Consider the following 26,736-nt stretch of genomic DNA (forward strand, 5'->3'; position numbering starts at 1 on the left):
ATATGCAAGTCTCCACTGATAGATGGTAGCTGTGCGTGAGATACATTGGCTGGAATCAAACTAGGGTCTCCTGCATGGATGGTGAGGCTTCCACCACTGAGCTATCGTTGCCCCTACAGTTTTCTAGAGGTATTCTAATCCATATTATTATTTGTTTCTCACAACAGCACTGAGAGGTAGCCACCAAACACACACACACACACACACACACACACACACAGCCATTGCTGACAAGTTGATTCTAACTCACAGCGACCCTATAAAGATTACAGCATTGGAAACCCTATGGGGCAGTTCTACCCTGTCCTATCGGGTGGCTATGAGTTGCTATGAGTATGAGAGGTAGGCAGGGAAGGTTTTATCAGCCCCCATTTACAGATGAGGATAATAAGAGTCATAGAGCACGACTGAGCTCCCCAAAACCACAGATATACTAAGTGGTAGAGTCAGAATTCAAAGCCTAGTTGGCCTGACTCCAAGTGAAGCGCTTTTTCACTCTTCACCAGCTTTTATTGTTTCTCCATTCTGGGCTCTGCCTGGTGACATTCTTGAATCTTAAAGATTCAAGGCCAATCCTGAGCTCCTGAAAGACATTCACCATACCAGTGCCTGTTGCCATCAAGCCGACACTGACTCACAGTGACTCCATGTGTGTCAGAGTAGAACTGTGCTCCACAGGGTTTTCAATAGCTGTGAACTTACAGAAATAGATCTCCAGGCCTTTCTTCCAAGGACCTCTGGATGGGTTCAAACCTCTTACCTTCCACTTAGCAGCTGAGTGTGTTAACTGTCTGTACCACCCAGGGACCCCACTCTCCGCCTAGAGGGCATCTTTTCTGGAGAGAGCGTGAGCGCCCTGCCAGGAGGCATGGTGAGGAGAAGATGGTAGAGTATTCCCTGTCTGGTCAGCTTCACCACAGGCCTCTTCTGATTGGCCGTCAGGAGAGGACAGTGCCCTTGGCCACTTGATTCCAGACCACCCCAAGGTGGGCTGGACTGTAAGGGGAGTGAGGGAGTCCTAACCTAAGACAAGATAGGCAGGCTGCTTTCAGTTGAAAACCAGAAAGAAATCCCAGGCTCATTTCTTTATTTTGGTATAAAAACCAAGTCCTGTGACAATGGAAACTCTTTCCCTGATGTCCTCTGCTCTCTGCCCCTGTTGACAGAAGACTGACTTGCTAATTCTGGCTGGGGTTTTTCCCTCCCTGGGCTGTTTTTCTCTTTTATCTTCATCAATTGAAGAGAGCTGCTCTGCCTTTCAAACTGTCGGAAGGTAGCTTGGGTTTTGTGTATTTTTTTTTCTTTCACATAATTCTGTAGGTCTTTTCCCAGATATGTATTTTCTCTCAAGTTAACTTCTAACTTGTTTAAATTTCCGCCCATGTGACTTCCAGTGTGAGTTACCAGAAACCACAAGAGAGAGAGCGAGAACAAACCCCAAAGCAAGCGACATGTCACTGTGGGGGGCAGTGCCTCTGCACCCCAGAGTGAGGAGGACACAGGGGTCGCAGGTGGCTGTCGGACGGGCAGAGGAGGGACCTGTGGAGTTGGTGGGCTGGTGGCCCGGAGGGCAGTCAGAAAGGGAAGCCACCTGGTGACAAGAGAGCCCAGAGGCATCTGGGGCTGTGCGCTAGAGCCCGGAAGATTTCAGCCATGCCTCACAGCTCCGACAGCAGTGACTCCAGCTTCAGCCGCTCACCTCCCCTGGGCAAACAGGTAGGGTCCTCCTTACTCTCTTTCTTACCTTCTAATTCTCCTGGGGGACAGGAAGAGGAGAAGGTTTTCTTGTCCTGCCCAGGAACCCGAGGAGTGAGGAAGTGGCTCATGGCACCAGCTCTGTTAGACTTAAGACAGGATATTTGCGATTAAGCTGTGCATATTGTCAGAGACTTTTGTCCTTCCACCTATTTTACCCAAGCCTTTTGGTGCCCCATCACCTCCGCCCCACCGTGGTTCCCACCACATGAAGCTTTCTAGGAAGCCAAGAGGAGAAGGAGCATCAAAGAGCTCTGGTCTCTCAGACAAAAGGGTCTAGCTTTTCCAAGGCAAAGGGAAAGGAGGAGCATTAAACTGGGTTGCTGGCATATGCAACTCAAATTCTAGATAGATAGTTCCCCAGGAGAGAGCCCATAGGGCAAGAGGGAAAAGGGGTCCACTAAAAGTTTTTTTTTTTTAATTAAAAACAAGCTGGAAAGAGGAGAAAGCCAGGCTAGAAGGACCGATGAGGTGCTGCCCTGTTGCTAGCACAACCAGGGAAGAGGGATGCTGGGACTATGGCCAATACCTCCTTCCCCTGTGGCTTCTGGACAGGAGAAAGGAAATAAATCAGGAGGTGGTTCTGGAGACTTGTTGGAGACACTCGCTAGTAGCTCACCTCCACCCTTGGGGAACCGGAGAGAGTGAGGTAGGGATTCTAGGAGCATTTGTAGAGTAGATTGTGACTTACAAATCCTAAGTTTGCAGCTTGCAAGTTGACCTTCCTGCCTCCCAGCTTCTGGGGGTTTCTCTTCATCACTCCTTGACATCCCTCTCTATAAGAAGGCCTCCTCTTTCTCATCCAATACTTCAGTGGCTTAAGATCTTCTTCACTACCTTTGCAGTTTAAAAACTGTATTCTTTCCTTAGCACAAAAGGGCTTTCAAAATGCTGTAGCCAAAATAGGAGCATATAAACATATAATGTAGCTGCTGTCATAAATAACTATCAGAAGAGCCACAGGTTGGGAGAAATCTTAGGTGGAACCCCTAGAGGGCATACAACCCAGTCCTCTGCTTAAGATGGTATCAGAATGGTGCAGGCTGCCTGGAAGTCTGTATTCTTCTTAGGAAGGAAATTACTCATGGCTTCCATGGTAACCTGGCTCGCTAAGCCCCTCAGAGGAAGAACGCCTCCTTCACATGTAACCTTATGCCCTCTTACTGCAATGGCCTGGAGTGTTGGGCATATTGGTGAGATGCATGCTCTATGAGCACAGGGTCTTGCCCTGGGAACTGTACCCCTCTAGCTCATGGGCTTGTGAGAGGGAATAAGGTGGGGGTGCAGAAGTGTTTCACTAAGACTCCTGCCCCTCTCAGCAGCATCTGGGGGTAAGTTGGAGCTAACTAATATCTCTGCCCAAGCAGAGGACGTGCCCATCTATAGGGTGCACTTAGAGGAACACCCAAACGCCTCCTTCTCCTCCCAAACACCCATCCATTACCTGCCACAGCCAGGAAATCACCACCATTAAAGCCACTCTGCTTGGCATGTGGCACCTAATTTGTGCTAGGTGTTGTGTTCAAGTCCTTGGGAAATGTAAAGGTGACTGATGTAATGAAGGGCATGCAGAGAAAAAAGAGGCAGCCCTAGGATGGGGACCTCAGCCCAGAGATGCAGCAGAAGACTGCAAGGGTACGAACCAGCGAGGCAGCTCATGCAGAAGACTGCCTGAGGTACTAACCAGTGAGGCAGCTCGTGCAGAAAACCACATGGGGCACTAACCAGTAAGGCAACTGGTGGAGAGGGCTGTGTCTTGGAGGGTGCCTGACCTAGCATCAGAAGAAGTAATTCCCAGATTACTGTGAGCTCTTGGGCAAGCTCTTTGAGCCTCAGTTTCCTCATACATAAAATTGGAATAATAATACCAACTTCACAGAATTGGAGAATTAAACAAGAGCGCCTACAATAAGGCAGTTGCACAGAGGCTGGCACATAGTAGGTGTTCAAAAAACGTTCCAACAAAATTGAGAAGGCTCTGGGCCAGGCAGTGAGAGGATAAGTGTGGAGTAGCCCTGAGGAGGAGGAGGAGGAGGGAAGAGGTGATAAAATACATTTCATCACCTTAATCATTTTTGCCTAAATACAGCCCCATTGAGGGCTGGAGGTCTCTGGCCCTCTTCCTGTAGCTTTTCGCCAAAAAACTGACAGAGACCTGAGGGAGTGTGGCAGGGTGTGTATAAGAGTTCTCATTTGGGTACAGGCTTTCGGTAAATAGTGAGTGGATGAATGAGTGAATGGGTAGATGAAGAGATGAAGAAATAGATGGATGGAAGGGTAGGTGGGTGGATGAGTGGATGGATGTATGGACACCCAACACCATGAGATCCTGCTTTAATTCTGAAGAAAACAGCAAGTTCATCCAATTCTCATCATTTCTGCTTCCTAGGACTCGTCAGATGACGTGAGAAAAGTTCAGAGAAGGGAGAAAAATCGCATTGCTGCCCAGAAGAGCCGACAGAGGCAGACACAGAAAGCAGACACCCTGCACTTGGTGAGTGTTCAGACCCTCTTTCACCCTCTTGAGCCCTAGACCATGCTCCCCACCATCTGTGTGCGCTTGGACCATAGACTTGATTCTGCCTTCATATGCATGTGTAGGTGGGGAGGGTATGTGGAAGGTGAGGGCTATGGGAGAGTGGGGTGGTGAGGGAGGCTCTCCCATGAGTGTATTGAGAAGATTCTGAATCAGGGAATGGGCCAGAAGGCTGAACAGAGAGGAATGAGCCATTCTACCTGGGCCCCAAGAGGGCACGTGGGCTAGATGAGTTGAATGTGGGAAGTCCAGAGGCTGGGTATAAGGTAGAGTAAGCAGGGGCGGCCAGAGAGGACTCCATCCTCACGAGTTGCAGAGAGCAGAAGGCAGAACTGTCTTGGGGGGAATTTAGAAGTCATTAAGTGCTCTGGAGGAGCCCATTATCCTGCACTGCCAAGATCGCACATAGTCCCACCTTTGGGAGGATGTTAGTGCAACCACCTTGGGCCCTGCATTTGGAGCAAGGAAGTCCACAGAGTGCTACACCTTGTTTCCTAGACATCATTAAAATTTTATTTTGAAGTTTCTATCTTTAATGATATCCCAAGGAGTCTATGTAAGATGCAAATTTGAGTGCACTTATCTGGGGTGGCCACCATCTTGGTTGAGTTGCCTCCAGTCCCAAGCTTTCTAGAGAAGGTCCTGTCCCTTGGCTTGCAAAGTGCTGAATGGCAATTCCACCACTGGCCCAAAGCCCTAGTCAGTGTTTCTGAGTCGTGGCTGTGGGCTTCATTAAGCAATGGCTCCTCCTTGCCTCCATATCTTGCCAGCTTACCTCCTTCTGCTCAAACTGGCCCCTCATTTGGTTCTTATTCAAATGGCTTGTTCACTGCTCCCTTCCTCTTCCATCCCCTCAGCCCTTCCATTAGCAACTCCACCTCTCTGTCCTTCCTCCGGAAACACTCCCATTAATAACTCTTCATTTCAATGGTAAAAAGGCAACTTTGCTGTAAAAGCCCAGTTGGTACCAGAAGTGAATAGCTTGTACTTATTTGAAAGATTAAGAAGGCCATCAGTGAGTGTTTTAACTTTATCAAGTTAAATAAAAAAGATGAAGTTTTAGGAAAAAAAAAAAAGATGCTGTTCTCTGAAAATCCTAAACATGAATTTAGCTTTGTAAGGAAACAGCAGGCTGAGTCAACATCTCTGAGGGATGGCTGTGTTTTATTTGAAATGTATTCAGCATGTGCCCCGTTGCACACTAACATAGCTTTGAAGTTCATAAATATTTGTTGAGTTGAAAAAAAAGCGTGAGTGGACATGAAGTCTGTATCTCTCTTTGATAGCTGCAGTTGGTAGTCTAAATGTTAAGGTGCTGGTGGTCCTGCTAGTCTATGTTCTCTGCCATTTCATGATGGTTTAGGGTCTCACAACACTCCAGTTTACTATTTTAAGCTTTAAAATCTATGATCACTCACTTTGTCTCTGAGTCCGATTCCATATTCTGTAGCGCAAACAAAATTTAAAAAGGAAAAAAAAACTTTTTCATCCACGTAGACGATGGTCTGAGACTGACAAACTGTTATAAACTTTATACATTTGTAATACTAAAAAAAAAAAGTAGAAGCTAAGTATAGCTCAGCAGCTCTGCAGTCAGATGAACGGGTTTTGAATTCCAGCTCTGTTTTTTTTTTTTTTTTTTTACTGGAGTTTACTATCTGTGTGACCAATCTAAGAGACATTCTCAACCTCCCTTACATTTAGTTTGCCGATCTGTAAAATGGGAAATGACAGTAACTATCTCACAGAGATAATGCATATAAAGAGCTCAGTGCAGTGCCTGGCATATAATAAATACTCAAAAACTTTAAGTATAATAATAGTAATAATAATTATTTTGAGAAGCAAGATTACTGGGATGGGTATACATATATATATATATATATAAAATCACAGAAATCTCAGTGTTGAAAAATTTCTTAAAGGTTGGAAAGTTCCGAGTTTTGGTGCTTGAAACTTTTCTGCAACATGTCCAGCAAACCATCCCCAGCTTATGCCTGGTCACTGGTAGTCATGGGGAGCGCTCTTCCTCCTAACATATAAGCAGAATAGTCTTCCCTATCTTGAGCTGCATGCCTGTATCCCTGTAAATTCAATCCATGGGTCTTCATTCAACCCCTCAGGGACATACGAATGAGGGTAACATATATGTCCCTTTGGTGTGGCAAGGTTTTCAACTCTGACTCAGCTGTCTCTGTCTGTAAGAGGAGAGTCAGAACCAAAAGACTGAGCCCATTGAATGTCCTAGTCATGACTACATTGGGATATTCTCTGGGGTCTGGGGCCCATGGAGCCCTGAGTCATGTAGTTACAACATCTGCACCCACACACCCAGCCTCAGTCTCTAGACTGGTCCCATCTTCACCACACCTGGACACAGATTCCTCCCCATCACCTTCCTTGTGAGCACCAGAGTATTGGTCTTCATTTTTTTGCCCAGTGAGTGGGTCACATCAGAGTTTACAAATCAAGCTTCGGGACTGTACTCAATGCAACTTATGTTCTTGGCTTTGGCAGAAGCTTTTAGCAGCAACATGTAAATCTGGCGCCATCATAACAGAACACTTGGCTGTGGTCTGAAATATTCATTTCCTCTCAGATAATAATCACCTATCTTCTTCATCCATTATGCCCTTAATTATGTTTGTGATTCAGGTAGACTATCTTCTGGTTTACTACCAGCATTCTTAAGGTTGAGTGCTTGGTTTGCCCTTGTCTCCTTTCCATGCTTGGCTCCCCATGCTGAGGTTCTGTAACCATTCTCTGGCCCTCAGACACAGCCATAGGACTCATCTGTCAATACTTGAAAGACCAGGTCATGCTATTCTAGCTTCACGTATTCTGGGGCAAGGTAGTTTTCTCGGTTTCAACTATTGTCACTATTATCTCTCTTAAAATACCCAAACAATTTTCTCAAAACTACAGTTATCTTGTTTCTTCAGTGAAAGTGTGGGATGCTTACTATTTAAAATTTTTCAGTGTCTATCCTATAAATGGCTTGCATCAAAGTGCTGTGCCTTGCTTTCAAAATAGAAGAGCAGGGAAGGAAACTTTTTGGCAATTGTATTTAACCTCATTCCAGTGTTATAACAGCCCCACATTGACTGGTCCTCACATAAGCTGGGTCAAGTGATTCTTTTCATAATTGTGATATTGACAAACTGAGTCCACATTCTATTTTAATTCTTCTTTGGTTGCACATTTCACACAAGCACCTATTACACTTAGTTCTTTTTCTATTTTTACTATTAGGCATAGTAAAGCCGTTGATTAAAAAGGAGAAAGGCATATCTTAACCAGCTGATTTCTAAAAGATATCAGCAGCTAGTAAGTGGTTCCAAGGTAATCAGCTAAAACATATTATAAGAGATAAAAATTAATTTTGAAATTACTATAAAAGGTAATAACTTTCCTATACTAAGCCATAACCAGTTAGAAATTAATGGAAGGAAAAATCCGTTTATAGTAACAATAGCCATAAAACGACAGCAATAACAATAATAGCAAATGAAAGGAATAAATTTAATTAAAAATATGCAGATCTTTGCTACCAATGTCACAAAACAATTTGTGTGTATAAATTTTTGAATGAGAAACTAATTTGTGCAGTAAACTTTCACCTAACGCACAATAAAAAAAAAAGCAAATCTAAAAAATATTTTTAAATTATCCTGTGACTTAAAAAAGACTTAAATAAAAGATAGTCATTTTCTTTAAACTAACCTATAATTTTAAAGTGACCCCAATAAATACCCTATAAGATTTTCTGGAACTTGAGGGAGAGCTAGGTTAACTATTCTAAGTTCCCATAGAAAAAGAACCGTGTGAGAATTGTAAGGAAAAATTTTAAAAAGGGTAATGAGTGAAGATTTGCTGATATTAAGATGAATTAGAAATGTAAAAATCAAAACAATTTGGAAAAGACAGAACCTTGGACAGAATAGAATACATAAATAGACTCAAATACAAAAGCAAATTTTGTAAGACACAAGTGGAAACCCTAGTGGCATCCTGGCTAACAGCTATGGCTGCTAACCAAAAGGTCGGCAGTTCAAATCCCCCAGCTGCTCCTTGGAAACTCTATAGGGGCGGTTCTACTCTGTTCTATAGTATTGCTATGAGTTGGAATTGACTCAACTGCAACAGGTATGTTTTTTTTTTTTTTGGTTTAAGACACAAGTACAAACGCATTTCAGATCAATGAGTGAAAGTTGAATTATTCAACAGAATTGGGACAATTGGCTAGGCCATTTGGGGGAAAAAAATTGGATCCTTTATTTCTTATACAACACACATATGCAGATTAAATGCAAAAAAAGATATTTGAAAAAATATGAGCATTAAATTTTATCTCAGAAGGAAGAAGTCCTTTCCAAATAAAATTTAAAATCCTGAAACCATAAAATAACAGGTTGATACACATAACTAAATACAAAGTTAAAATGTCTATACGGCCTACAATGCTATATTCAAAAACAGACTGGGAAAAATATCTGCAAAAAAAAAAAAAAAAAGCATGTTTACTTAATATATGAGAACACTTATGAATAAGAAAACAACCCAAAAGAAAACTGAGCAATGATTTTGAATAGATAGTTTACAGAAAGAGAAAAATAAATGGCAAATAAAGGTGTGAAAAGATACTAGACCTCATTTAGTTAAGGAAATGCCAGTTAGAGCAACAGTGGGATTCCCTGCCAGATATGGCAAAGATGAAAACTTTGCTGATACACGATGTTGCCCTGGCAGCGGAGAAGCAATCAGCGGCACTTACTACTACCAAGAGGTTAAGTCAGTACAGCCCTGTTAGAGGGCCGTTTGAGCACATCCATCCTACAACAATCTAAATTGTAAGTGCACATATCCTGTGACTCAGCAATTCAACAATTTTACTTCTAGGAATCTATTCACAAACATGCCTATGAATTACACAATTATGTACATGTAAAGATAATCATTGCTGCATTGTTGGTTATAGTGAAGACTAGAAACAAGCTAAATATCCATCAGTAAGGGACTGCTTAAATAAATTATAGTTCATCCATTCAGTGGAACACTGTGGAGCTGTTAAAAAGAATAAACTCCATCTGAATGTGCTAGTCTAGGAAGATTATCAAATGTCTATGCTCTTAAGTGAAAAGGGTATGAATATAGTACACAATTTGTACCCGTCTGTGTTTTTAATAAAAAGAAAAGGGCACACATGTATAAGCTGATAAATTTTCAGGTAGGGTACCCCAAAATTGTTCATGGTACTTATTTCTGGGAAGTAGAACTGAAGGCCTAAACAGGAGGGAGGTACTTTGCATTTTTTACCTTTTTACATGTGGGGATTTTTTTTTAAATCATGGCTTTGATTTTGATAATACAGATATTTAAATCCTCAACATTGATCACTACTACACATGTGTAAGGACGATTTCTTTTCTCCTTATACCAAACATTGAACAGTCTTCTACTGTGATATTTCACCCCTTAAACATCCTACATAAATATCTCAGTTCTTTGGGAAAACTGATTTAGTCAAGATTTGAATGATCCTAAGGTCCACGGTACAAGATGAGTCACTGTAAGGAATGGCAAATCAGTTTCATTTTGTGTGGCTATCCTGTCTGATTGCAGTGGTTCTTCTGCAGCAGGAGGAATTATTATTATTGTGCTTTAAGTGAAAGTTTATAGCTCAAGTTAGTTTTTCACACAAAAATTTGTACATACATTGTTATGTGACCCTGATTGCTATCCCTCTAATGTGACAGCACACTCCTCCTTTCCACCCTGGATTTCCTGTGTCCATTCAACCAGCTCCTGTCCTTTTCTGCCTTCTCATCTCGCCTCCACACAGGAGCTACCCACATAGTCTCATGTGTCTACTTGAGCTAAGAAGCACACCCTTCACAAGTATCATTTTATGTCTTATAGTCCAGTCTTACCTTTGTCTGAAGAGTTGGCTTTGGAAATGGTTTTAGTTTGGGGCTAACAAGAGATTCCGGGGGCCATGTCTTCCAGGGTCCCTCCAGTCTCAGTCAGACCATTAAGTCTGGTCTTTTTACTAGAATTTGAGTTCTGCACCCCACTTTTCTTCTGCTGCATCAGGGACCCTCTGCTGTGTTCCCTATCAGGGCGGTCATTGGTGGTAGCTGGGCACCATCTATTTCTTCTGGTCTCAGGCTGATGGAGTCTGGTTTATGTAGCCCTTTCTGTCTCTTGGTTTAATATTTTCCTTCTGTCTTTGGTGCTCTTCATTCCACAGTGGGAAGATTTTGATGCAGTGTCCAGAATCAGTGCTTAAGAAAATTGAGATAATTATGAGGCTTTGTAAGCAAAAAGGCTAAAAGTACAGGAGATGGGGGCAAGGGTGCAATATTAGCTCAGGGCTGTGCTGTTGGCAGGTCAGAACGGCTCTCCTGGATGGAACTGGAGGCAAGTTAAGAGTACCAGAGACAAATCTGGAAGCTGGAAATTCCGATACTCCCTTAGATGGGGTCGGAGGGTGCCTGCATCAGGCTGACGCCTGAAGGAATCGCACACCAGTGTTAAAAAAAGAAAAGAAGGCTAACAGGTTCCAGGGTATGTTTAATGTCACATATGTCAGAAAACTAGTGATGTAAATTAAGCATAAAATGAAACTTGGAGCTAATGTTGTGGAAAAAAAAGTATTTTAAATTGGAGGAAAATTGAGTAATGAAGGAAAAGAAGCTCAGCAAAGGTCCGCAGTTTGAACCCACCCACTCCTTGAAAACGCTATGGGGCAGTTCTGCTCTATCCTATAGGGTCACTATGAGTCAGAATCGACGCGATGGCAACCGGTTTTTTAGTCTTTGTTTTTAGTAGGGGGGACGTCCTTAGGATGGCACTGCTATTCTTGACCTTCTGGGGGGCCTGGAAGAGAAGGTTGCTTATGGCCCTATTTCCCTCCTGGAGTTCTTTTTTATCTTTCTGGGAGACCTAATTAATCCAGGCCTTTATTGGCATAGAGAAATCATAGGCCAAAAACACAAAAGGAATGTTCTGGTCAGTTCCACCCTAAAGAAGTCCATTGTAAGTAAGATAAGTAAACCATCAGTGGAAAAGAGACCTTTCCCTCATTGCCCTATTGCTACAAACTTCAAAATATTATTTATTTATTTATTATTTATTATTTTTGGTGAAGACATGAACAGCAAAACAAACATCAATTCAACAATTTCTACATATACAATTCAGTGACATTAGTTACATTTTTCAACTGGTGTCACATTTCTCCATACCCTTTTCTGAATTATTTCACCATCATCTACACAAACTCACTGCCCCGTAAGCTTCTTATTTAACCTTTCGAGTTGCTGTTGTCAATTTGATCTCATATGGACAATTCTGTAGAAGAACACAGTGCTTAAGGCAGGCGTTCTTTCCTAGTTAGGCTAAACTATTTTTTTTTTATTGTTTGGTTTAAAGACGACTTCGGGGGATAGATTCAGTTAACTGTTAGGTTTAAAGATTTCCTCAGGGCTATAGTTTTGTGGAGTTCTAAATATTCTTGATGGAGCACTTGACTATGTACCAGGTCCTATATTACGAGCTCTGCATGCAGTATCTCATTTATCTGCACAATAACCTTAATTTATTGGGTTAAGTAATTTTCTGAGGTCACATAGCTTGTGACCATGTCTATCTGATTTCAGAATGCATATTCCTAACCATTGTATTATACTGCCTTTTTTTGGACCCCTGAAGATGTATTCATCCTACCCAACCTATATTCCCCTTAAATTTCTTTCTAGATTTATTATTTATTCTTCTGTTCTTTAAGCAACACTTTCTAAAATTCACATTTTCCCTCCATTATTAGGCGTGATTAAAAAAGTAAACACATCTCTATGCCAAAAAAATTATATATATATGTAAAAAAAAAATTTTTTTTATATGTATACACAAACACACACACAAGTTTCAGTTGGAATCATTTTTCTAGAAGGCTGTGTAGCAACAAATACCAATATTTTACATGAGAATACCTTTTGACCCATAAATCCTACTTACAAGAGTTTGAAAAAAAAAAACTAAGGCACAAGAATGCTCATTACATCATTATTTGTGAGCAGTAAATATTTTATTAATGCTATAAAGTTGGACAGGTCCCCAACAACACAAGATTAAGCCTATTATGATACTTCCATATGATAGAATTTTAGACTGGCGTTAAAAATCACTATGTAGACCTGTGGAGCACTGGTGGTGCAGTGGTTAGGAGCTCAATTGCTAACCAAAAGGTCAGCAGTTGACTCCACCAGCCGCTCCTTGGAAACCCCATGGGGCAGTTCTACTATGTCCTATAGGGTCGTATGAGTTGGAATCGACTCAATAGCAACTGATTTGTGTAGATCCATATTCATCAACATGGAAGGATGTCAGTGACATAGCACTGAGTGAAAAAAGCAAATTACAGAGACTTCTGTGGGTTTGGGCATGTTTGTATGCATAGAGATTTCTGGAATGATGTTCATTAAAATGCATACAGTGGTTTTATCTGAGTGGTTGAGTTTTGGGGTAATTTTCCTTATTCCTAGTACTTTTCTGTATTTTTTATGATGATGAATATGTATCATTTTTTAAAAATCAGAATAAAAAATTAGATTATTTGCAAGTGGCGAGGAAAAAAATCAGGGTGGTCCACCAGCCCTAACTGCTTGTCGCACTGACGATGGGTCAGCGTGGTTAATGTCGGGAGGCATATTTGAAAGAATACCGGCTGTGCATAGTCTTGATATCCGTTCAATGGGATTTGACCTCCCAGGGCGAGAGTTGATGACTTCTCATTCAGCAGACATCTTCAGGAAGCTGTCCCCAGCAGCACCCATACTTCCCTCTCTTGAGAAGAATGGGAGAGTCTTGTCAAAGAGCCCCTGCCCCAGCAGCTTGGGGATTTTCTGAGTTTCCTCTGTAGGACTAAGTCTGGCCCCATTACCTAATGGGCATGGGTTGGGTCTGCAGAACAAAGGCCCCTTCAGACTGTGAGAGATCTGTAGAGGGCCCCGTCACGGGTTCACATTGTGGCTTGTGGAGGGAATATCAGTAATTATGGTCATACTACTTTGTTAATAGAATCACAGAACTACAAGCAGACTCAGAGATGTTCTAGGCCAATCTATTGTTTTACCCATGAGGACCCTGATGCCTTTCTCAGAGCCACCCAAGAACCCAAACCTCTTGCCTTCTCACTCAGTCTGTTTTTGTTTTGTACCACTTTGCTAAACAGAGCTTTGCTATGTGCGTGCTTTTGCTCTTGTGTGTCCTTTTGCAAAGGGTAAGCCAAGAAGGAGGCCATTAACCAAGACACCTGAACAACCTAGATACTCTTCCGCTCTAGACCCCAAGCATACAGCAAGAGATAACAGAGAGAGAGAGAGAGAGTGTGTCCAAGCTTGATAGGGGCTAAAGTTTAAATGTTCCCGTATTTTCAAAAGATTTTTAAGTTGTGATCCAAACTTAAGAGAATACTGATAAATTGGGGGAAATGTTTTTATTAAATTAAATAAATGCAGGTTTGATATTTATATTATAAAAAGAGTTCCTTTTTAAGAAAAACATCAAGACTCCAATAGAGTCATCTTAAAAATGACCCATGGTTTAGCTTAACTAGCAAACAAGATCAGTCATTATGCTCTTTTAAGAACAATCTGTATGGGATCAAATTGACAACAGCAACTGAGAAGATTAGATAGGAACATCGGGGGCAGTGAGTTGATGTTAATAAGGGAGGAACAACTCAGAAAAGGAGGGTGAGAATGGTTGCACCACTCAACGAATGTAATCAATGTCACTGAATTGTACATGTAGAAATTGTTGAATTGGTGTATGTTTTGCGGGGTATATTCTCAACGACAACAACAAAAAAGCTGGGGGAAAAAAAAGACTCCGATAGATAAGTGGGCGAGTAGACAGAGGCGATGAACAGAAAGCTTACATAACATTTTTCCTACCAAAATGACAATAATCTGATTTTCTATTCTCATTGTGAAAATTATACACACTAAGGCGGGGTTTCTTAACCTCAGCACTGTTGACATTTGGGACAGGATAATTCTGTGTTCCTTGTAATCCTTTGTCTTGTGTGTTGTCAAATGTTTAGTAGCATCCTTGGCCTCTACCACTAGATACTCATAGCACCACCCACTCCACCCCCAAGTTGTAACAGCCAAATGTATTTCTAGATCTTACCAAATCTCCCCAGAGGGGCAAAATTGCCTCTGCTTGAGGATCGTTGCGCTAAGGGAACAGACACATAGAAAGTTGTTCTTCCTCCTTAGCAATCAATAACTTAATGGCATTAAAAGGAATTAAGAAACCCTCATAAAACTGGTTGGCAAAACTAAATTATTTAAAGTTATGACGCCTAAATGCCGGTGAAACTGTGGTAAAATTGGCATATGAGTTCACTGCTGGTGATGTTGTATACCGACACAGTCCTTTTACAGAGATACTTACCAAGAACTGGAAGACTGGCTGTGCCCTTTGCCCCAGTAATCTCACTCCTAGAAACCTATCCTGGGAAATAATTATGCAAAAACAGTATGAATCAAGATGTTCATTGCATCATTATTTATAATGGAAATTGTTTCAATAGCAACCAAAAAGTCCAATGTTGGAGCACCATTTTAAGAAAATTGTGGGTTATCCATTTGATGATGTAGGCATTAAAAATAATAATTATGGTGACTATGTAAATGTGATAAAGTTATGACAGAAAAAGCAAAGTGCAAATTGTTTCTGTACTATGATTGGGGTTATGTAAAAAATTCATGTTTGTTAACAGGGATGAGATGGCAATAGGTACAAATGAAAACAATTGGGTTAGGAGACAAGGATTATGGGGGGGGTTAACTTTTTAAAATATCGTTAATGTAGCGACACTGTATGTTTTTTATTTTATTTTTTTAAGGAAATGGTCAAGTAGAGTGAACTGTGGAGAAAATCAAGGACAAAGACAGAGAGGATATCATTGAGCTATAATTTGGGGGTCAGATTTCAGTAGGGTGACCTTTATAATTTATCCTCCAAATAGAACACTTTGAGAGTGAAAGGAAACACAATTTAAAATCACACCAGATAACAGGTGTGAACTGAGACATCTGATCAGGGGCACCAAGGATGGTGACCTGGAGCTCTTATGAAAACTAAAAAGTTGTGTTAAAGTTCAAAGCCAGGCAGAGGGGACCAGGTTCCTAGGGCAAGTAGGCAATTTCCTGGACCTGTTGCTGTTAGGAGCCGTCAAGTTGATTTTCAACTCATAGTGACCCCATATGACAGAGTAGAGCTGCCCCATAGGATTTTTTAAGGCTGTAATCTTTACAGACGGAGCCCTGGTGCTGCAGTGGTTAAGTGCTTGACTGCTAACCAGAAGGTTGGCAGATGGAACCCACTGGCTGCTATGGCGGGGAAAGGTATAGCAGTCTGCTTCTGCAGAGATTACTGCCTTGGAAACCCTATGGAGCAGGTCTACTCTGCACTACAGAGTCACTATGAGTCAGAATTGACTTGATGGCAGTGGGTTTGGCTTAATTTTTACGGAAGCAGATCGTCAGGTCTTTTCTCCTGTAGAGCTGCTGGGTGGACTCGAACAGCCAACCTTTCAGTTATCAGCCCAGTGCTTAACCGCTGCACCACCAGGGCTCATTTTCCTGAACCTAGGGATCCTGTGACTAAAATATTTTCTGGGTACTCAGCTGGTGCAAGAATATGCCTTACCAATAAGGGTGGGAAGAATATGGGAAATGCCAAGAGCAAAGGCCAGGTTCCATGTTGGCAGGAATGATTCACTCTCTCAAAAAGTATTGAATGGCCTCCTCCATGTTAGATACTGTTTGTTCTAGACCTTGGAATATAGCAGTGAACGAGACAGACTGAGTGTCTGATTTCATGGACCTGACCTTCAGCTGGAAGTCAGACTGGAAAATAACCAGAAAAATAAGTGAACAAACTAATTTCAGAGAGTGAAAAGTGCTATGCAGAACATCAAACGGCGTTAAATTTAAATCAAATGACGTTAAAAGTGACTAAGGGATGGGAATGGGGAAAGTGATCAGGGAAAGTCCTTTCTGAGGCCCTGACACTTGAGTTTCAATGACAAAAAGATGGAGACTGGGAAAGTGAAAAGGGTGTTCTCAGCAATCCCTTGAGGTGAGACTGAGTTTGGCCAATCAAGGGTCAGATGCCTGGTGGGGCTGGAGTCACTGACGGGGTGAGGAGGGTCTTCTCACTGATAAAGGCAACAGTGCTGTAGGGAGCAGGAACCAGATCTGGGGCAGCAAAACTTGTTCAAATCCTAGCTGGGTGATTTCTCAGAATCTGAAATTTCTGATCTGTAAAATGTGAAACAATAGCACTTCACTGGGTTGTTTGAGAGTTTAAATAAGAACAAAGCAAAATTGTTTTTTTTTTTTTTTAATTGGGAGGAGGGATGTATTTGTTTGTGTGTTTTTTGTCGACAGCCTGACATTTTCCTATGAATCAATCAGGTGAGGACATCAGATTTATCACCAAATATAAAAACATATGCTCTTCTTTCTGGTTGTTTATAAAAAAAACTTTTAACAGCACAACTGTTTCACTGGCTTAGCATTCCACCAAAGTTGGTCAAGTCTCCTTTATTTTGCATGGATCCAAAAACCAAACCAAACCTGTTGCCAGTCGAGTCGATTCTGACTCGTAGTGACCCTACAGAACACATTAGAACTGCCCCAGGGGATTTCCAAGGCTATAAGGGTTTCCAAGGCTGTAAATCTTTACAGGAGCAGATCCTCAGGTCTTTTCTCCCTCGGAACTGCTGGTGGGTTTGAACCATCCACCTTTTGGTTAGCAGCCAAGCTCTTAACCACTGTGCCACCAGGGCTCCTTTTTGTATGGATCCAAAAACCCAAAACCAAACCAATTGCCATCGATTCAATTCCAACTCATATCTACCCTATAGGACAGGGTAGAACTGCCCCGTAGGGTTCCCAAGGCTGAAATCTTTACGGAAGGAGATTGCCACATCTTTCTTTCTCAGAGAAGTTGGTGGGTTCAAACTGCCGACCTTTCGGTTAGCATCCAAGAACTTAACCACAGCGCCACCAGGGCTCCTTTTTGTGTGGATAAGGAAGGTCAAGTCCGAGCTAGTGAAAAGACACATGGAGTTCTTGTTAAAGTGATGTAATTCTGCCCTCCCAACCCGCAGCTTCAGTTTGGGGAACAAATGTGTTCCCAAGTAGGGGTTTGACCTGGGCCTTTTTAAAAATGAATCTCTTAGACTCATTTGTACCTATTCTGGAGTTACAAAGAAGTAGAAGCTATATTAAAGTATTTACATAAATGGTTGGTTAAACACTTCTTCGGAAGTTTCATGGACATCACAAATTTACTTAGCAGAAATCTCGTACAACTCTTCGTACACATATCTCAGATTTTGGCAAGTTGTTACAGATTCCAAGGTGGCAGTCAAACAACATGACTTTATTGGACATCTACTATGTGCCAGGCACTGTCCTGGGCACTGAGGAAACATCAGCCCACACAGAGCTCAAGAACCTACAGAGTAATTCATTTGATGGGTATAACTACTGAGATGCGAATAGATCCCCTACCTCTTGCCTTTCTAGCATAATAATGAACTGTGCTGGACTACATGAAATATAATAGTAAGGAAACTTACTTTAAGTGGGTATTTGCTTTTAGAAAAAATTTTTTTAACTTAGAAATGGTTTCCCACCTCTTTAAAATTGTTTATATTTATATTATCTATATCATATATTATAACATAAAATATATTTAACAAAATGAAATGTTACATATTTATACTATTTTAATAACTGAGGAACCAGCTATGATCTTGATTCTCAACTTGGTTGCACATTAGGCTCACCTGGGAAGGATTTTTGAAATCTCAATGCCTGAGTCCCACCCCAGAACAATTAACTTGGAATCTCTGGGGCTGAAGTCCAGGAGTTAAGACTTTCTAACATTCTCCAGGTGATTCCAGTGTGCAGCCAAGGTGGAGAATCAGGGAACGGTGACATTCGAAACCTGTCAGGTGAATGCAACAGAATGTTTGGAGTGGTTTGGGGCAATTATGTGGATGTATCCCCCAGACACTCTGTCCAAGAGGCCTGAAGGCTTAAAAAAATGAAAACAGTTTAAACCTTTATGGTGATGGTAAGTATTAGCTGTTTTGTTGTTGCGTTTCAAAATTGGGCTTGCTAGGGATAACTGGAGCCCTGGTGGTACAGTGGTTAAGAGCTATAGCTGCTAACCAAAAGGTTGGCAGTTTGAATCCACCAGCCCCTCCTTCGAAAACATATGGGGCAGTTCTACTCTGCCCTATAGGGTTGCCGAGTTGGGGTTGACTCAATGGCAACAGGTTAGTGATAACCTTTCTGACTCGAAGTATCAGTTAGGATCATGTTCAGCCACAAGTAATAGAAAAACTATCAAACAGAGGCTTCAACCAGTAACAGTTTATTTTTCTCACGTTAACAAGAAGTTCAAAAGTGAATGGACTAGGCTAGTGCAGGGATGTCCTTAAAGAACCAAGCTCCTTCTGTCTTAGTGTGCAGCCATATCAGTAGGTGGCTTTCATCCTCAAAGCTGCAAGATGGCTGCTGAACCACCAGGCATCAATCTGTGTTGAGGGAGGACAGCCTTTTTCCTTGCAAGGCTTTGCCTTTGTATTTGGGAAGGGAAGCCTCGCAGATATTTCTGCTCACATCTCATTGGTCAGAATTCTATCACATGGCCATTGCTAGCTGCAAGGAAAGCTGAGCATTTGAGCAATTGTTTTCTCAGCCCCTCTAGAGGAAAGCAAGGGTGAAGGAATTTGGAATGGATGCTGAGCGAGTCAACTTTTACTGTCTTTCATTTGAGTTCCATAAAATCATAGTCCTGAAAGCCAAGGTATCAGTGACAGCCTGTGACTCCAGACAGGGCCCCAAGGGCATGACTAATGATGCTAAACAACTATCGATGATGAAGGCACTTATGGCCCCAGAACGTCAGCTTTTAAGGCATGAGAGTGAAGATTTCTGAGACGTGCACGTTATTCAGCGCAAACACCTGTAGTCTGGTGATTCCTCTTCTCTCCTTCTAGGGTGAGGAATGGAAGTTGGGGCTAATTGCCTCAGGAATGGTGGGAATGATAGACATAAATCCCGCCTAGATTTGGGAAGTGTCCTACCTCTCTGCTGGCAGACTTCTCCTGGAATGGTAGGCCCCGTCCCATGTCTGTATTTGGTAGGTAAAGGGTGGTAATTGCTGGAGATTGAACATAAAGCCAAATATGAGGGATAAGCTTTGTACCACCCCCCCACACTCTTTTATTAAAGTGTGACTGGAGCCAAAAGGTCACCCTACCAATAAATGACTTCATGTTCTGCTAAGGAAACACACAGGGACAATTTTCACTCTTCTGGAAATTTTGATTAGAAAATCCAAGGAGAAAGTCAAGGCACTACACCAGAGCCAGCAGAGGAGAGGACCACACCCTGCTCAGGATGACTGGTGAATCCTTGGCAGAGCCGTGGACCAGAGCCCAGCTAGAAAACGCCAGCTCTTCCTTCGCCTTGGTCCCAAATGGCTCCCTGGCAGTAAGGGAATTGCCTGGGGGTTCCCCATCATTCAAGAGATGTTTGAGCGACCCCCTCCTGGGCCCTTCCAGTAGGGGATTTCCCAGAATGTTCCCATACCCCCATTCGGCCTCCTCCTTAACCACCTCCAAGCTGCTTGTGATTCATTGTAGGGGTGGCATCAGGTGACACCACAGGTGAGGATAAAACCAAAACCAAACCCACTGCCGTCGAGTCGATTCCAACTCATAGCAACCCTATAGGACAGAGTAGAACTGCCCCACAGAGTTTCCGAGGAGCACCTGGCGGATTCGAACTGCCAACCTCTTGGTTAGCAGCCGTAGCACTTAACCACTACGCCACCAGGGTTTCCCAGGTGAGGATGAATTGTGAAAATTAGTGTCTGGATTTGCATAAGGTGGGAAAAGAGGGAAAATTAAATTGGAAAGTCTGTAACAGGGCTGAGGACTCACAGGAGCTAACTATCAAGTAGCATAAGGTTTAAACAGACTTCAGAGGCAAGAGAGAGTGGTGGCCACAGATTCTGAACCCAGGCTGCATTGATTCAAGCACTGGTGTAACAACTTACAAGTTGTATGACCTTGAGTAAGTTTCTTAAGTTCTCTATACCTCAGTTTTCCTCTTCTGTAAAATGGGAATATTATTTACTACATAGGGCAAGATTAAATAAAATATTTGTAAAGTACTTAGAAGAGTGATTGGCACATGATAGTGTTTAATAAACCTTAGCTACTATTAGGTCAAACAGAAAGCCTGGTGGCATACTGGTTAAGTGCTATGTCTGCTAACCAAAGGGCCGGCAGTTCGAATCTGCCTGGTGCTCCTTGGAAACTCTATGGGACAGTTCTACTCTGTCCTATAGGGTCGTTATGAGTCGGAATCGGCTCTACGGCACTGGGTTTGGTTTTGGTTTTTTATTAGGTCAAACTAGGCTTTTCTTTTAAAAAGTTGGTTTCTACTAATCTTTCTCTTATAAATTGAGTCTACACCCCCACTCCCCTACCCCCACCCCCACATACATATCCCGTTCAAACAGAGGATCTAGCTTGCTAATACACTCAGGTAATAAATATTTGAGAGCTAGGAGGGGCCTAGAGATCTTCTAATCGCATGATATACCAACATTAGCTAAACATGAGAATCCCCTGGGAAGCCTTTAACAATCCAGTGCCCAAGTGGAGTGGGACCCAGGTATCAGTGCTATTAAAGCTCCCCAGGGGATCCAATATATAGATAAGGTTGGCAACCACTGTTTTCAGTTTAGTCTTCCTGTTTCAAAGTGAGGTAACTGGGGCTCAGAGAGGGAAAGCAATTCACTGAGGGGCACCAGCCAGGACAAGGACCCAGGATCCACCTGACCTCAATTACCAGTGATGGTGCCCATCTCAGGACCTCGCTCCACTTCTGGAGGAAGGCCTGGTCTCAAGTTAGCTCTCTTCCAGAATAGCTGGACAAGTGATTCCCTCCCAACTCAGCTCTGGAGGCAGATGTTCAGCTCTGTGCTTGGAATGAGTGTGATTGACTCAGGATTCTTGCGTCGTGTTGTGTTTTAAGGATCACCAAAACCAAGACCTAGTTTTCTCTTGAAGATTACTAAGGTCTTCTTAGTGATCTCTGGAGACCATTGGCCACTGGAGTTGCCAGCCTTTCAGGGGAAGCAGTTGGATGTGTTAGAAGGAACACAGGGCTGAGAATGGGAAGACTCCAATCCAAGCCCTGCTCTACCCCTACATGCCTTTGAGGCTTTGAATCAATCACTCAAAGTAACTGGATTTCTGAGAAAGTGAGGTGAATCCCACATCCCTTTCTCCCAGCACCTACTGCCACCAGCTGTGGTCATTGCGTGGACAATTAGTTTGCCCTAGGGTCTCAGCTGAGAGTCCAGTGGGGATGGAAACAACAGCTGGCCTTCCATGTCCACCTCTGAGGGTTATCGCAAGGAGCCTGATAAGACATGGACTGGATGCAGCAGAAGACAAAATGTACTTCCCAAAGCTTCCTCTCCTCTTTCCCCTCACAGGGTTCACCAGGTTTCCAGCCCCCACTGGGACATTAGGGGATTCGATTTTGTACCACTGGATAAACAGCTACCCCATGGCTGCCTTGGCTATTTGTCCCTTGCGCTGTGTGAGCCCTTTCCAGAACATAAACAATGGCGGGTGGGGATGTGGAGGGATGAGGCCTCAGTTCAACCACTTCCTCCTGCGATTGGGGTCAAACCCTTTCCCTTGAGTCTGACTGGCTGCATGGCTTCTGGGCTGGCAGGGCTGATTTCTCTGGGGCCCTCGCAGGAAACAGTCTTGCTTCCCAAGGTAAAGGCAGGTTTTCTGTCATAGGCGGTTTTCTGGTTAAAGGCACAGCGGTTATGAACCCCTTCCCAGAGCTCTGGGATCTGCAAGCCGAGGAGGGGAGGGGAAGGTGAGAAAGCTAGAAAGAGGCCAGCAGAGCTTGCTTAGAGCCCAGGGAGGAAGGATCTGCTGTCACTTCCCGAAAGTTGGGCCTGCCCCTATGCAGGGAGGTCAGAGCAGTCCCTGTGGCCCGCCTACCCAGGCCCCGCCCTCCAGCCTTGGGGTTTGCCCAGGCGCTTCAGAGCACAGAATTTACTGTAAATTTTGCCACTGGTGGAAACTCTCAGAGGGGGCGAGGAAAAGGGCTAGAGGAAGGGAACAGAACTCCCGGCCCCCAGTTCCCGTCTTACCAACACCCTCAGTCTCATTGTGTTGCCTTATCTTAAAAAAAAAAAAAATTTATCTTACCTTTCGGTAAAGGGGGGATGCCCTCCATCTGGATGTACCAGGAAATAGCCAAATGATAAAATGAATGAGCCAGCCACACTTTGCAGAAGAAGGCAATGCCTGACTCCACCACCATGGGCCACGGCTCTTGGTGTTAGTCCCATTAAAAAACAAACAAACAAACAAACCTGTGTCCCTAGAATTGATTCCAACTCATAGTGACCCCCTGTGGTATAGAGTACGACTGAGCTCCAGAGGATTTTCTTGGCTGTTTCCTTTATGGAAGCAGGTTGCCGGGTCTTTCTTCCGTGGTGCTGCTGGGTGGGTTCGACCTGCCAACCTTTCAGATAGTAGCCAAAAGCAAACTGTTTGTGCCACCCTGGGACCTTACCCCATTTTAGAGGTGGGGGTTTCACTTGTACTGACCTGGGCACATTTTCTAGCTCAAAGCCACGTTCAGGAAATGCCTAGCCGAGGCTGAGCATGCTCCTATCTGCCCTTCACAAATGCATGGAAGCTGGCTGGATCAGCAAGGCCACAATCATATGGGGCTCTACCACTTAAAAAGAACCCCAGAATCTTTAAACCTTAAGCCAGAAATATCCCCTGAAGTCTTCTTAAAACCAAAGTTTAGCTTAACTATTAAAAAGTGTTTGCCCTTGACCATTATGCTCTTTTGAGAACTATCTATACAGGATCAAATTGACAACAGCAACTCGAAGGACTAGAGGGGAACTTTTGGGGGTGGTGATTTTATGTGAATGAGGGGGGAGCAACTCAGAAAAGGAGGGTGAGAATGGTTGCCCAACTCCAGGGATGTAATCAGTGTCACTGGATTATACACGTAGAAACTGTTGAATTGGTGCATGTTTTGCTGTGTGTATGTTCAACAATAACAACAAAATTAAAAAAAGAAGAAAAGAACCCTGGGTGCAGAGGTTAGGGACATTGGCCCTGTCACAGACAAATCCCAGTGAGCTGGCTTCTCAGCCTGCAGCTATTTTCTTCTCCAGATGGAGTATTTGGGGCACATTGTAAATGTCAAGTTGTCTCACATTTGCTCACGGCCACTGTATTTTTGAGTTGACCTCTATCGCCAGCAGCTGATGTCACCAGTCATCAGTCAACAAACATTTGAGTTCGTAGTATGGGCCAGGCATTTAAGTAAAAAAGCACTTAAACAATGAAGTACTTTAATTAAAAAAAAAAAAAAATTAATATCACAAACAGTGTTTCCAGCTTACCTGGTCATTAGGATGACCTGGAGCACTTATTAAAAATTTAGATACTCACACTTTACCCCAAGTCTGCTGAATTCAAATTTTTGAGGGAAAGGCCTGAACCTATACTTTGAACAAGTCCCAGATGAATTCTAATGATGTGGCACATTTGTGAAATATTTGTCTAAACCAGTGGGATGGGGTGTGGTGGGGGGCAGACCTTTGTCTTTAAATATTAGGTTACTTTTCAAACTGAGGCAACAGGTTTTTTTTTCAAACTGAAAAGTAATTTATTTGCATCTTCAGTGCCATTTGCCCTTCCTCTGTGGGCACCAATGATTAGCAAAAAAAGGTCTGTTTGACTGAATTGAGGAATGTGACCCTTATAGGCATTTGGAAATGCCCTTCCCCTGGGATTTCTGGCCTGGAGCCCTGGTGGCACAGTGGTTAAGAGCTCAGACTGATAACCAAAAGATTGGCAGTTTGAATCCATCAACCACTCTTTGGAAACCCTATGGGGCAGTTCTACTCTGTCCTACAGGGCCGCTATGAGTCGGAATCTCTTCAGCGGCAACGGGATTGTTTTTTTTTTAGGTTGGGCGGGGGCTTTCTGAAGGTAGGGCTGGTTTTCAGTAAATGCTCTTAAGCGTTTGGCTGCTAACCAAAAGGTCGGCAGTTTGAATCTACCAGCTGCTCCTTGGAAGCCATACGGTGGCAGCGCTACTCAGTCCTATAGGGTCGCTATGAGTCAGAATTGACTCAATGGCAACAGGTTTTTTTGGATAGTTGATTAATTATTGTTGTGATATATATAGGTAATCAATACTCCTTACTTATCCTGCATTTTCCCAATTAGTGTGTTTCTGATGGGTCCCCCAAGCAACAGGGGAATGTGTTTCCAAAAACGGGAAGCACATACACTTGGGTTGCACCAAGAAAACTATAAAACAGGTCCTTGGTGAGCAAAATGGAGCGGGATAGCACACCGTGGTGGATTCTGACCATTCCTATTTATAAAGACCCTAAATGTTCCAGAATCTGAGTGAAGCAGAAAATTAACCACGGACTTTGTTTGTAAGACCAAACACAAATATTAGAGCATGTGAAAAGCACGTGGTATAAGACAGTGGAAAGGAGTGAAATTAGTGTAAGATGTTCTAACAAGCTGTTTTCCATTGTTTCAGGCTCTGGCCTGCCAACCACTTTCCTCTGATGTACACTTGCCGCTCTCACTCCACATACACACTCACAGAGACCCACGCACACAAAGGAGCACACTTGCACACAAATTCACACATACCCATCTGTTAGGTTGAACCATATGGAATCACCATTTTTATAAGTCAAAACAGACAAACATCAGCCGTTTCACATGGTTCAGCCTAATTCTTGTTATTGTTAGTTGCCATGAGTCAATTCCAACTCATAGTGACCCGATGTGTGCACAGTAGAACTGCACTCATTAGGGTTTTTAGATCACCAGGCCTGTCTTCCAAAGAGCCTCTGCGTGGGTTCAAACTGCCAACCTTTTGGCTAGTATTTGAGCACTTAATGGTTTGTGCCACCCAGGGACTCCTTCAACCTAATTAATATCTGTAAATACACATGCACACATACGCCCATGCTTATACAGATGCACCCATGCTCATATACAAATATATATGCACAAGTGCACAAACTCATGTGCAGAAAATTCACGAATGCTCTTCTTTTTTCTTTTATTGAACTTGAGATGAAGGTTTACAGAACAAACTAGATTCTCATCAAACGGTACACACATTGTTGTATGACACTGGTTAACAACTCCACGACATGTCAACACTTTCCTTTCTCAACCCTGGGTTCCCTCTTGCCAGCTGTCCTATTCCCTCCTGCCTTCCAGTCCCTGCCCCAGGGCTAGTGCACCCCTTTAGTCTTGTTTTGTTCCATGGGCCTGTTCAATCTTTGGCTGAAGGGTGATCCTCCAGAGTGACCTCATTACTGAGCTGGAAGGGTGTCCAGGGGCCATACTCTCAGAGTTTCTCCAGTCTCTGTCAGACCAGCAAGTCCAGTCCTTCTTTCTGAGTTAGAATTTTGTTCTACATTTTTCTCCAGCTCTGTCTGGGACCCTCTATTGTGATCTCTGTCAGAGCAGTCAGTGGTGGTAGCCGGGCACCATCTTGTTGTACTGGTCTCAGTCTGGTAGAGGCCGTGGTAGATGTGGTCCATTAGTCCTTTGGACTAATCTTTCCCTTATGTCTTTAGTTTCCTTCACCAAATGCCCTTCTTGATGTCTGTGCTAGTGAAAATCTAATCTGGACTCCCTGTTCCCCTCCCCAACCTTGCTGCCTCCCCTGACACTAATGCCCACCGCTCTTCTCCACACAGGAGAGTGAAGACCTGGAGAAACAGAACGCTGCTCTGCGCAAGGAGATCAAGAAGCTCACAGAGGAGATGAAGTACTTCACGTCGGTGCTGAATAGCCACGAGCCCCTGTGCTCAGTGCTGGCTACCAGTGTGCCCTCGCCCCCCGAGGTGGTGTATACCTTCCACCAGCCTCACGTCAGCTCCCCACGCTTTCAGCCCTGAGCCTCCTAACAAAGCAGGAAGAGCAGAGCCCCCACCCTGCTGCCTAGGCAAGCCTCAGGAAGGGCACACAGACTATGGCCAGGCTGCCCTTGCCCTCTCTCCATTGGGGCACCTGGAGGCGGAGGCCTGGACAAGGATTGCACATAAAGACTGTAGCAATCAGAGCTGTGTGAGGCCTCCCAGCAGGTGGCAGCCCATCTGGGGTGTTGCACCCCCATGTGGGTGGGAGGCCCAAGCCAGAGGATCAAAAAACATAACACCCAAGTCCCCCAGCACAGAAGGAGTAGAGGAGGGAAGGGTTATTTTTCTAAATAAACATCGCTAAAAAA

At 43.3% G+C, this 26,736-nt stretch overlaps 1 protein-coding gene across 1 annotated transcript; it reads left to right on the forward strand.

Moving 5' to 3' along the window:
- Positions 1 to 1,424: 1,424 nt before the first annotated feature.
- Positions 1,425 to 26,736, forward strand: BATF (basic leucine zipper ATF-like transcription factor). Its single transcript, XM_049898999.1, has 3 exons — positions 1,425 to 1,716; positions 4,145 to 4,249; positions 26,207 to 26,736. Exons 1-3 carry the CDS (start codon positions 1,654 to 1,656, stop codon positions 26,405 to 26,407), a joined length of 369 nt encoding a protein of 122 aa, XP_049754956.1. The 5' UTR covers positions 1,425 to 1,653; the 3' UTR covers positions 26,408 to 26,736.

Source organism: Elephas maximus, chromosome 10, assembly GCF_024166365.1.
Source record: "Elephas maximus indicus isolate mEleMax1 chromosome 10, mEleMax1 primary haplotype, whole genome shotgun sequence".
Classification (NCBI taxonomy): domain Eukaryota; kingdom Metazoa; phylum Chordata; class Mammalia; order Proboscidea; family Elephantidae; genus Elephas; species Elephas maximus.